This window comes from Podarcis cretensis (assembly GCF_951804945.1).
Source record: "Podarcis cretensis genome assembly, chromosome: 3".
Taxonomy (NCBI): Eukaryota; Metazoa; Chordata; class Lepidosauria; order Squamata; family Lacertidae; genus Podarcis; species Podarcis cretensis.
In genome coordinates this window covers 95,664,603-95,677,522 of record NC_137172.1, presented here as the reverse complement: position 1 = coordinate 95,677,522, position 12,920 = coordinate 95,664,603, and the positions used below count along the sequence as shown (strand labels likewise).

Below are 12,920 nucleotides of genomic sequence, written 5' to 3'. Positions count from 1 at the left end.
TGAAAGAACTAACTGCTTATATTTGTTGATCCAAGCTTACCCAAATACCACAGCAGTTATTACTAATAATGCCTACAACATTTGCGCATGTAAATGCTTGACAAAAAGCAGTTGCTGTTTCTATGAGTGTCTAAAAGTGCAAAGTGAGACTGTAGGTGGAGAATGCAGTAATGCATCTGACAGAACAATGAAGAAGTCAATATCTAAACAGCTAATTTCGCCTAGTATGAAGGACCTTCCGACTCTGTCGTCTGTGCTATATAAATCTAGCCTGGAATGACAGCGACTTTGAGGTGGAATTCAAACGCTCCTCTGCTTTTATAGCAAGGTCACATTGTTGGGGTGTGATGTTGGCCGGCCGTAAATGAATCAGCTGTTGCTGGTGCCTGGGCAAAAAGCCTCAAGCCCTGAAGCCAGTGGATGTACCATGCAATGATGACAGGAGAAACCAGGCAGGGTCGGTGTAACTCAATCTGGATGCTCATTCAAAATGTTAAATTATCTTTGCAAAGGGATAGAAGGCTTAGAAGGATTTGCAAGAGTCTCCCCTGGGCTGTGACCTTTCTTTTTCCTGAAGAGAGGGGCAGCAGCTGGCTCCTGCTTTGAGGAAGGGGGTTGGGAATGAACCTGAAGATGAACTAGAAAACTAGAAACCATTCTACATTCTGCCGCCCAAGTGAACTTTTTTTGCGTTTAGCTCACCCAGCAATTATGGAGAATATTTTCAGGTGTAGTTCAGAGATTTTTGAACTTCATTCAAATGAACTAGTTCGTTTCAAGCACTGGACCTGACTAGCAACCACATGGGGGGGGGTTTCTTTAAATTAACTATCAGATGTGGGGGTCAAATAGTCATTGGCACCATTGTATATCCAGCAGGGAGGTCTAAGCCATCCTTCCTAACTGTGATATCAGTACAGTGGTACCTTGGGTTACATACACTTCAGGTTACAGACTCCGCTAGCCCAGAAATAGTACCTCGGGTTAAGAACTTTGCTTCAGGATGAGAACAGAAATCATGCTCTGGCGGCATGGCAGCAGAAGGCCCCATTAGCTAAAGTGGTGCTTCAGGTTAAGAACAGTTTCAGGTTAAGAACGGACCTCCGGAATGAATTAAGTACTTAACCCGAGGTACCACTGTAAATTCCCCCTGTCCTGGCACAGCAGTCTCCTCCATCCTATCTGTGGCATGGTGGCAATGATTTTTTTTTTACAAAGATCACAGCTCAACCCTTCCTACCCTATGTGCCACAGTGCTTTTGACTACCCCTGCAACACCTGGTAATTTACGTTTTAAAAAATGTTATTGGTGTCATGTTTAGTCAGGCCTGAGACTATCCCTGACTTGGCTGATAGTATGTGAGAGTCACATACTGCTTTCAGTCCTTTTTGAGAGAAATGGGAAATCACCCTAGGGAGAAGTGAGCACCCTGCTCTCTCTCGCTCTCTCTTTTTTGAAGAGGGTTGTTTGCAAGGTAATGTAAAGAGCTGTTTCCTATATCCACTCTTTTTTTTTTTTTAAAAGAAAATATTAAAAATTTCCAATCAAACCTAATGATATATTCCAAATTCTACAAATTATCCAATAATCAAATATTGTGCCTAATTATCAATTATTATTGTTTTTTAGCTAACTTCTCATGCTTCCAGATCGAATGAATCCTTATCATCAAACTGCATTTCAAAATATTACAATAATTCCCTTACTATCCACTTTTTTTTTTTACCTTTGAAGGACTCTGAGCAGCAGCAGAGTCATACTCTAATAAAGGTAGTGGGAATTTTCTTCACCAACCAGGGCTCCACCCCCCCCCCCCCAGTCAGAACTCGCTGAAACTCAGTTCTGGCACCTCTCAGGTGGATGCCACTGCCATTATAAAGGAACAAGGGAGGCGTTCTTGGTGAGTTCTGGCACCTCTTTTTTCTAGAAAAAATAGCACATTCCCTCCTTGGAGAATCTTCTAGGGACTGCATGCTAGGAGCAGTGGGCGGGGCCAGAAATGAAAGTGGGTGGAGCAATGGATGTGATGTTTACCTTTGTACTGAAGACTGTGTTCCAGCACCACAAATGTCAAGCATTTCTACATAGACACACACATACATCTCTGCATCCTCCCTTCCAGGCAAACAAGGAAGCCAAATATGGCAGCGCCTACAAATCATCCCATAAGGTATAGCTGGGCTTGAAAAGGCCTCTTGGAGCAAACATAAATGTTACAGCAGTCAAGTGCAACCATCTAGCATGGGTCCACGTGAACATTCTCGCAAACCAGCCAGTGGCATAGCGTGGGGGGTGCAGGGGGGGCCGGCCGCACCGGGCGCAACATCTGGGGGTTAGGGTTAGGGGGCGCAAATTACTTGCCTTGCCCCGGGTGCTGACAACCCACGCTACGCCACTGAAACCAGCCTTCGGTCAGTAGTACTATCTCCTTGCTGCATGGTTGCGAACATGGCCTCGGGGGAGATGTCGGCAAATAACAGCTCTGCCTAATTAGATACTTATCTGAAGATAGACAGCTCTTTCATATCAACCATCACGTCACAGAGAACATCAACTTTACGTTTCCCAAGAGAGTAAATTTCCAGCATCTGCCTAGGGCACGGCTAGAGATGCTTTTGTTTGTTGAATTAATCTTCTAATGATGACATTCGTAATTGCTTCATGGTAAAACAGAGAAAAACCATCACACGCTATGTATTCATTAGCAGAAATTGCCGGCCTGTAGATAGGATATCCGCTTGATGGGGCAAAATGTTAATGGAGAGAAAGGCGGCAGCAAAGGGAACGTTAAAAGGCAAAAATAAAAATGCAGGTGGTCCAATTAGTAGCAAAGTAGCCTTTGCCAAACTTGTGCCCTCCAGATGTTCTGAAATTTAATTCGCATCAGCCCAAGCCAGTAGGTCTTTGGGCTCATGATGACACTTTCTATCAGCTTCTATAAATTGTCAGGGGTATCCACCACCAAAATCCTCAATAATATCACGTGGCTGCAACTGACATGTGAATGGTGTACATTATTCAGCAGTAAAAAGGACAAAAGGAGAGCCCTGATGGATCAGAGCCCATCTAGTCCAACATCCTGTTCCATAGTACGTAGCCCACCAGATGCTTCTTGAGAGGTTGACAGGTAGGAACACGGGCATCAAAGTGCTCTTCAGTTCATGTTCCCCAGTTAAGTTTACACGTGTGATGTTTAGAAATACAGTCCAGGTTCCCTATTAGTTTCACCATATCAATAGCTGAAGTAGTTCTGTCTCAGGTTCTGCTGACAACTTGTTTCCACAGGCTAGGTCTCCCTCTAAATACTTGTTTGCTCTAAAGTTGTTATAATAGAACAAGATGTTGCTTCGAACGCCTGCCTATATTTTTCACGGCCCATGAAGAACCTTAACATGTGAAATCCGAGCTTTGTAGTAAAACTTCTACAGACCTCAGTGGTGGCATTCAGGCTCTCAAATTTCAGTGGTGCCTGGGCGACACTAAAATTCGGTGCCTCCTTTGCCGCCTCTCACGCTTCGTTCTACAGTATTGTTTTGGCACCCCGTGCATTGCGGTGTCCGGTGGAGCCACACTGAAACTGCCTCTGCAGATGTAAGCAGCAACTGTCAGGTTGCTATTGCAAAAGCCTCGTTCACCACGTGGCAATGACAAGACCAAGCCACCACATTGGTGAGGATGCGAGGTTGGGTCGTTTGCTGCCCTGATTGCATTCAGTCCTTTAGAAATGAAATTCCATTTCACCACGACCAACAAATTCCATCATGGAGTGCTGTTTTGTTATCGGAGGGACAACAGCAAACCCAGCAAAAAGGAAGTAGATTGTTAACAAGTACAAAGTTGGGGGTTACAAACCTCAGAAACTGAAATCTCGAGGCACACAGCTCAGGCCAAACAAAAATTCAGAAACGTCAGCTACGTCAAGTTTGCTGGGGAGGGATGAACTGGAACTTTCTGGTTGATAGTACATTTTTTTGTAATCAACTTAACTTCCCCAGGGTCTCATGAGGGTAAAAGGGTTGTAGAGGGGTGGGGTCACTCACACAAGCCCTGTCCCCAATAGCTTAACTTCCCCAGCGTCTCATGAGGGTAAAAGGGTTGTAGAGGGGTGGGGTCACTCACACAAGCCCTGTCCCTAATAGCACCCCCCAAGCACATCCCCTCCCCCAATTCCACTACCCTGATTCCAATCCCTTTCCCCATTAGTTTTTAAAGAAGAACATAAATGTCAGGATATCTGACTGCAGCTCTCTGTCTCTATCTAGTTTTGTCCACTCTTTAACTCCAGGGTCGGGGGTTCGAACCCCACTTTGGGTGAAAGATTCCTGCACTGCATGGGGTTGGACTAGATGACCCTCAAGGCCCCTTCCAACTCTACGATTCTGATAACTACCCTGGGTGGCAAATTATCAACCAGCACCTGCCTTTGTTACAAAATCCAGTCTTAAGACAGTGAGTCCATTTTAATTTTGTTTATTTCCTGAAGAATGATACTGACAGCTCAGGATTGGATGTCAATTCTCATTTGGCTAGCAAACATTGAATCAGTAATTCTAAAGCTTTGGTTTTAAAATGCTAGTTGTGTTCTACAAAGTGCTTCAGGTTTGTCTATTCTGGGGTTATAATTATTCCCTCCACTAGCCATGGCCAATTGCATATGAAATGCCATGAAACCAGAGAAACCTTAAGGCGCATACATAAAGGAACTTGTGCTGCCTGCTAATGTGTGATATTTTTGGTCCAGTACTTTGGATTTAAAGTGTTATGAGGAAACTAACCCTGAAGCTGGAGGAAATTCAGCCTATGTGAGAAATGCAGCAACCGACTTAAAATTCTTTCTAGAAATGTATGCGAATAAATACATATAATGTAATGAATATATATATAACCAACTAACAATTAAAAACATAGGAATAATATATAGTGGCAGGCCTTCTGCACACAATACAGTGGTACTTTAGGTTTCAGACGCTTCAGGTTACAGACGCTTCAGGTTACAGAGTCTGCTAACCCAGAAATAGTACCTCGGGTTAAGAACTTTGCTTCAGGATGAGAACAGAAATCGTGCTCTGGCGGCGCGGTGGCAGCGGGAGGCCCCATTAGCTAAAGTGGTACCTCAGGTTAAGAACAGTTTCAGGTTAAGAACGGACCTCTGGAATGAATTAAGTTCTTAACCCGAGGTACCACTGTAATATACAGTGGTACCTCTAGTTGCGGACACAATCTGTTCCGGGGTGCTGTTCGCATCCCGAAAAGTCTGCAACTAGAGCGGCACTTCTGTGCAAGCGCGGAGCGCGATAGAGAGCTTCTGTGCATGTGCGAAGTGCGCTGAATGCCTCTGCGCGTGCAGCAAAACCCGGAAGTATACACATCCGGGTATGCCGCGTTTGCAACCTGAAAATTCGCAACATGAAGGGAACGTAACAAGAGGTATGACTGTGCATTATGTGCATTCTGGCTGTATACACACCACATATTTAAAGCACATGACGTACCTCAAAGAATTCTGGGAATGGTAGTTTAAGGGTACTGGGGATTGTAACTCTGAGGGGCAAACTAGTTTACCCAGAATTCTTGGGTGGAAGTCAAAGGAGCAAATAAGATCCCTGATTGACACAAAGCTTACTGGGCAACCTTGCCTGTTTGTCTCAACCTTATTTACCCCACAAGGATCTTGTGAGGATAAAGTGAGAGGGACCATGTATGAATGCTCTGGATGAAAAGTGAGGCAAATGTATTAGATTGACAGACAGAATAATATATATCTGCCAAGAAGAAGATTAATTTGCCCTGGGGAAGAAAAAAGAACCTTTTTTAAAAAATCCATAATTACAGCACATTTTCTTTATACATCTATTTCTACCTATAGCTATGTATCTTTGCAAATAACTGGTACTTCCAGATGAAATTGTACATTTAATGGTATGAGTAAGATGCAGAAATGTTTTAAGAAGTATGCACCATATGTTTCATGCCTTGATTTTGCTTGATTTATGGAATTATTTATAGGACCATGCCATAATTAATTATTTTGTTCAGAGCATCCCACAAGTGACAGTAATTATCCAGCAGTCTAGCTTTTTCTTTTACATTTTTTCAATCCCCCACACTGGTAAATTTGATATAAAAAAAGAGGAAAGGGGGGGGGTTAGATCTCTCCTGTGCAAGGAAAATTATGGGTGCGTGGGCACAGCATTGCTTTAGTTTTTTGTTTTGGTACCTTGTTATGCCAATGTCTTCAGAGACTTTGCAGAGAAATTGAAGGCAGGGGAATGAATAAATAAATGAATAAGTGACACAGAAAATACAAACTGTATTGAACTTGGCTTGTGTTATGTGATAATTAACTCCTAATTCAGGTCACATCCATGCCATGCATTTATAGCACACAGCTTCCCCACAAAGAATCCCAGGGACTGTATTTTACCCCCACAGAGCAACAATTCTTACCACCCTTGGGGGAAAAACACTACAGTTCCCAAGATTCTTTGGGGGAAGCCATGTGCTTTAAAAGAAGTTTGAAAGCAAGTTTGCTAGTGGGACACTGCATGCTCATTGCACAAATGGCAAGGGAGACTTTGCATTGGTGTGAAGAATTTACAATGTGTTGATTTTAACTTGTCACACTTAGAATGTTGACTTTGCAAATACCGCTTCTTGGCTTATCAAGTGCAGCTCCTCAACATCCACTGGACTTTGCAAACGTGTTACATCTGTCATGCATTCAGCATTCCTTCAAATGAGCTTATATGCTTAAATTAGCCCAGCAAAACCTTTTGCGTGGTTATTTTAGAACCATCTATCATTAACATGTCAGATAGGAATCAGAAGAGCTTTCTGTAGGCCATGGGCTTTTTAAAAAGGGAAGACATTTACAGTGGGGCGGGAAGGCCATTGCAGAGGGAGTAAAGGACCCCTGCACAGTTAGGTAAAGGTAAAGGGACCCCTGACCATTAGGTCCAGTTGTGACCGACTCTGGGGTTGTGTGCTCATCTCACTCTACAGGCCGAGGGAGCCGGCGTTTTGTCCGCAGACTGACTAAGCCGCTTCTGGTGAACCAGAGCAGCACACGGAAACGCCGTTTACCTTCCTGCCGGAGCAGTACCTATTTATCTACTTGCACTTTGACGTGCTTTCGAACTGCTAGGTTGGCAGGAGCAGGGACCAAGCAATGGGAGCTCACCTCGTCGCGGGGAGTCGAACCGCCGACCTTCTGATCGGCAAGTCCTAGGCTCTGTGGTTTAACCCACAGCACCACCCGCGTCCCTAAGCGCCACCCGCGTCCCTGGACAGTTAAGTTCAGTCAAATTTGACTATGGGGTGTGATGCTCATCTCGCTTTCAGGCCGAGGGAGCTGGCGTTTGTCAGCAGACAGCTTTCCGGGTCATGTGGCCAGCATAACCAAAGCGCTTCTGGCACAACGGGACACGGAAACACTGTTTAGTTTCCCGCCACAGCAGTACTTATTTATCTACTCACGCCAATATGATTTTGAACTGCTAGGTTGGCAGGAAGGCAGGTCAGTCCAACATCAGCATGGACCACCCCTGGATCGCTTCTGGGGTCTCCGCAGCCTGGCATGCCCTGCTGCTAACACTTCTCCGGCCCACAGTGCAAACACCTTCTTATTTCCAACCAGAAGCACTGCATCAAACTGGGGGCAAAACCAGATGAGATAAAACATGCCTGCCTCATTCACATGTGAAGCACAGAAATGGGAGGCCTTCAAGAGACATTGCCACGGGCTTGTGTGAGTTAGCAGTCTCCAAGCTACACTTGAGTAGATCAACTACGTGAGCCACCTTTTTTTAAGGGCAAGTTGGCCCTGGTGCATCTCTGCGACTGACTCAGAGCAAACTAGGCATCACATCCTTCACACAATTAGGAATGGCCAGATTTTTTATTTTTTAAATAGTGAATAGCAGGAGCAGAGGCCTCCAGACCAGATCAGGCCCATGGCAGGGAGGGAAGGTGGGATATAACCCTTTGTCCAACTGTGGTCCTGGATTCCCTCTGCAACTGCCATTTGAATTTGGGGTGTGTAATGGCATAATAAAAATGAGCAACCAATTTATACCATACTATTAAGGATGCCCAAACTATAGGGCCAACATGCCTGAAAAATGTGGTTGCTTTGGCTTCTTTTTTGTTTGTTTACCTAGCGGGTTGAAAGCACACTGGCCTGGAGAAGAGGATGTTGTTGTTTTAATCACCAACTGCAAGTAATTTATTTGTGTGGCTCTCTTGACTGGTCATTGAAAACAAGCCCCAGAATTTAGCAAAACAGGCTCATTTAACATCACAAAGGGAATGATTAAAACCCACTGCGCTATTATGAGCCTTTCATGTACCCTGCGTGAAATAACTTGGAGAGCACAACAAACAGAGGAAGTGTTGTTTCCCGTGAAAGCATGAAAACTTCTGCAGCTGAATTTTTGCTCGATGTGTCTTGGACCAGCTATTGGCGCCCAAGTTCTGTTGTGACATACATTCACTCATTTTATTTATTTCATAAAACTTATACATAAGCTTGATTATGTAAAAACAAAGAACCAAACCAAACCAAAAACTGCAAAGCAAGATCCCTGTCAAAGATTGGTAAAATTGCCCACTTGATTGAGGTATTCCAAGAGTCAGCAAAATATGAATTCAGTTTGATATAGAAAAAATTAACCATTAGTGTAATTGATCTCTGCAAGAGTCGCAGCAACCCAAAGGCGGAAACTCAACTGCGCTCACATGGTGGAAGGGTGTTCTGAAAACTTGCCCACTGCCAAATTCTCACTGTAGCTAAGAACAGAATGCCTCATAGCTTCTACTCTTGCACTGAAATGAATCTGTTCCTCCATCTAGTTGGCTTGAGTTGGACGTAGTTTCTTCTTCAGAGAGACAGGACTGGTGTTGGTAAAAAGGAGGAAGCAACAACATTTTGGCATCCCATGATGTAAATTCCTCTTCAAAAGCAAAAAAAGAAAAGAAAAGAAAAGTCTGTCCTTAATGCATTACCCACTTTTCTCCTCCAGACACATTCTATGGTCTTTAAACACATTACCGGTATATACAAATACTTCTTTCCTTGAATGTTCAAGAATATGTACCCCGACCCAATAATAACCATGCAAAAAAGGAAACAGCACTGTACATCCCTAGACACCCATCAATGGTATTTAATCCCCACCTTGCAGTACTGCTCCTGTTTTTACTGCATTTCACCAGAAGAGGGTAGAATTTGGAAAGCACTTGACGGCAGCCTGGAAGTCCTATTGTGCTTGTAAACTGCAAGGGGGATAACAAGCACAACTTTATCCTTCGCACACTTCAAGCCCTTGTGTGAGGGAGCTGCTGCAAAACTCCAGAATACCTTTGTAGCAAAAGACACACAACAGAATTCCCTCTGTGAGCCTCTCTGAAGCCAAGACATCACAAAAGCAGCTGATGGGACTTGTCTCTTTTTTCCTCTCTTTCTCTCTCAGAACTGTTTCGTTCACTTTTGTTGTTATTTAGGCATAAGGGACTTATTGTAGGAACCAGAATCTCCGATGGCAAATCAATGCCATTTCAGGAAATAAAGAAAAGCTGAAAACAGCAATGGGTGAGTTTCCTTAAGTGTTCCTCTGTCTCCCTGTCTGTCTCTCTCTCCCCCCCGCCCCCACTCCTCGTTCAAATCTATTGGAGAAATCGCTGCTAGTCAAACAACCGCGCTCTCTCACTCGCAAGCAGACAGATGACTTGCCTCCCCACTGCAGCTTGTTGCAGACTTCGCAAGGTTTCGCAGCCTGCAGGTTTTCCTTTTGCAGTCTATTTTTCCCCCAGTCCTGTTCAAAGTCGTTGCCACTTAAGGTTTTGCTAATGAACAGCTGACTTGATTTATCGCAAAGCTTCTCCCGTAATAACCTGTGGGAGGAGAAGGCTGTTGGAAACAAGGCAATAACGTTAAAATGGCAGATGACATTAGTTTTCAAGAGCTGGAAAGTGACGGGTCAGAGAACAGTGAAGAAACAGAGATTGTCGTCAATGTCGGCGGGGTGAGGCAGGTGCTGTATGGAGACCATCTCAATCAGTACCCAAACACGAGACTAGCAGAGCTTGTGAACTGTTTATCAGGGGGATATGACACCATTTTCTCACTTTGCGATGACTATGATCCTGGGAAGAGAGAATTTTACTTCGACAGAGATCCGGATGCTTTTAAATGCATAATTGATCTGTATTATTTCGGGGAGGTTCACATGAAGAAAGGAATATGTCCCATTTGTTTTAAGAACGAAATGGAGTTTTGGAAAGTAGATCTCAAATTCCTGGATGACTGCTGCAAAACTCACCTCAGTGAAAAAAAGGAAGAGCTAGAAGAGATTGCCCGCAGGGTCCAGCTGATTTTGGACGACTTGGGACTGGACACCTCCGAAAACCGCTGGAAAAAATGTCAAAAGTACATTTGGAAATTCATGGAAAAACCAGAATCTTCGTACCCAGCTAGAGTAATAGCAGTTGTGTCTTTTCTACTCATCCTAACCTCATCGGTAGTGATGTGTGTGGGGACCATCCCAGAATTGCAGGTGGAGGACTCTGAAGGAAAATCTGTTGAGCACCCAGTGCTGGATAAGATTGAGACAGCTTGCATAGTCTGGTTTACTCTCGAGTACATCCTCAGACTCATCTCATCTCCTAACAAATTGCACTTTGCTCTTTCTTTCATGAACACTGTCGACATATTTGCAATACTTCCCTTCTATGTCAGCCTGATATTGACCCACTTAGGTGCCAAACTGATGGAGCTAACGAACGTGCAGCAAGCCATTCAAGCGCTTCGGATCATGAGGATCGCAAGGATTTTCAAGCTGGCACGGCACTCCTCGGGTCTACAGACTTTGACCTACGCTCTTAAAAGAAGCTTTAAGGAGTTGGGGCTCCTCCTGATGTATTTGGCTGTTGGGATATTTGTGTTTTCTGCCCTCGGTTATACGGTAGAGCAAAGCCACCCCGAGACAATGTTTAAGAGCATCCCCCAGTCCTTTTGGTGGGCCATCATAACCATGACCACAGTGGGTTACGGGGACATTTACCCAAAGACCACATTGGGCAAGCTCAACGCTGCCATCAGTTTCCTTTGCGGGGTCATAGCCATTGCACTACCAATCCACCCTATCATTAATAACTTTGTCAGATACTATAACAAGCAGAGAGTGTTGGAGACAGCTGCCAAGCATGAACTGGAACTGATGGAGCTAAATGCAGGCGATAACAAGAAAGGTGGAAGCCCCAGATGTGAAGCTGCATCTCTTCTGGAGACAGAAAAGGAAGATCCCCGGTGGAGCAGCCATCTCAGATTCTCCAACAGTGACACTGTCATTCACCTCCTGTCAGATAACCACCACCGAACCAGACTTCAGAGCTGTAAGTAGGCTGTGAGTTTGCCTCCATTTGGTGGAAATCTGGAATACAAGTGACAATCTCGTCTTGAAATAAGAATAAAAGGGACTCCTTTGAGGTCAGCCGCTCTTTTTCATGTGCATATATTTATACATAGGCAGACATATATGTATATATATGTGTGTGTGTGTGTATAGACACACACACACACCTCAACAACTCCATCTCAGCTTAGTAAGCCATTGTTTATAAAACACAAGAACACAATGAATGTATGGCCAGATATAAGGACTGCATCCTGACTCAGATCCCTTTGTAAACATTTCAGAGGGGTAAAAAAAAGCATACCAGTCAGTATATATAAAACGGATGTAAATTCTTACAGAGTCAGAAAAAAATGTATGTATAATAATAAAGGGGGTGGGAAGAGAACAACACTGAAAAAGCAAGTTCTGTCAAATGTTTCTCTAGTTGGGAAGTGCTGCTTGAAAGAAAAATTAAACTGAACTGTCACTTTAAAGCACGTGTTCTGCCTAGCAAAATGCTACTAGAGAGATATGATGCTCTGGGAGATAAAGCAAATGTAAAGGAGCCTCTGAACCTTAATGTTTGGAGAATTCCACCTTCGTTTTTAATAGAGAAAAATGTTTATCATTCTAGCCAGATTTTTGAAAGAGAAAAGTATGCAGAGCCAATGTGTTAATGATAGAAATATAACAGCAAATAAAAAAGTCTTGATTAAAATGCAGTGCGCATGATTTTCTTTAAGTAACTTCCTTCAGTTCTTCACAGGGAAGTTGCATACTATATATATATATATCCCAAAGCTGAACACTTACCAAAACCTGTGAGCATTCTAAATCTTTCAAAATAAATATTAAGTAACTGTAATGTATATTCTACTTATAATGATCAACTATTAGTACAGCAACACAGCACATGTTTTCTTAAGATGAGGAAAGGAATTTTGTGTGCCTGATGTCCTGTGTTTCATCGGCACAGCACTGTATATCAATGGGCAATTTATGATGTGATGTATTTGGATAGCTAAGTAAAGCATCTTGGAAAATCAACAGGATTTTAAACTGCCCAGGCTATCCCTGCTTTATGTTGGAAAAGCTTTATGATGCTTAGAACTTCCTGGCTCGAATGCAGTGGTGCAATTGCTGTACAAAATGCCAGCGGCTGGCTTTCCCCCTATGGGAGGGCACAATCAAGGGGGCAAAAAGCATAAAAGCCTGCCAATCCAAATGGGTGGGGAGAAACCCATGCCAAATTATGTGTTTGTTGCCATACGTCTGGAATTTCCCGGAAATAGCTGGGATTCAGCCGTGAATTTCCATAAAAATAGCTCAAACAACTTCTTTTTTAAAAAGAAAAATAGCTCAACAACTTTGGCCAAAAAACTGCTCAACTAGTTTTGTGTCTGGACTTCTACTTTTTGAAAATATAGCAACCCTAATCAACATTTTCATCATTGTGGGAGTGGATTGGGCATTGGGTGCCCTGAAAACAAATGCATAAGAAAGAAGGCAGCAAATGTATGTGCGCA

At 43.5% G+C, this 12,920-nt stretch overlaps 1 protein-coding gene across 2 annotated transcripts; it reads left to right on the top strand.

The window, feature by feature from the left end:
* Window positions 1-7,430: 7,430 nt before the first annotated feature.
* KCNF1 (potassium voltage-gated channel modifier subfamily F member 1) lies at window positions 7,431-12,116 on the top strand. 2 transcript variants are annotated; one of them, XM_079969942.1, is made up of 2 exons: window positions 7,431-9,810; window positions 9,902-12,116. In XM_079969942.1, exons 1-2 carry the CDS (start codon window positions 9,723-9,725, stop codon window positions 11,398-11,400), a joined length of 1,587 nt encoding a protein of 528 aa, XP_079826068.1. In that variant the 5' UTR covers window positions 7,431-9,722; the 3' UTR covers window positions 11,401-12,116. The 2 variants fall into 2 exon arrangements, with proteins under 2 accessions (XP_079826068.1, XP_079826067.1); XM_079969941.1 differs by having other exon boundaries at window positions 9,806-12,116.
* The last annotated feature ends 804 nt before the right edge of the window (window positions 12,117-12,920 follow it).

What these genes read in the sequence shown, in the direction of transcription:
- KCNF1 (XM_079969942.1), top strand. Translation starts at nt 9,723, where the DNA reads ATGACTTGCCTCCCCACTGCAGCTTGTTGCAGACTTCGCAAGGTTTCG. An exon ending in TGCAGTCTATTTTTCCCCCA is followed by an intron (nt 9,811 to 9,901) that starts GTCCTGTTCAAA and finishes AACCTGTGGGAG; the next exon opens with GAGAAGGCTGTTGGAAACAA.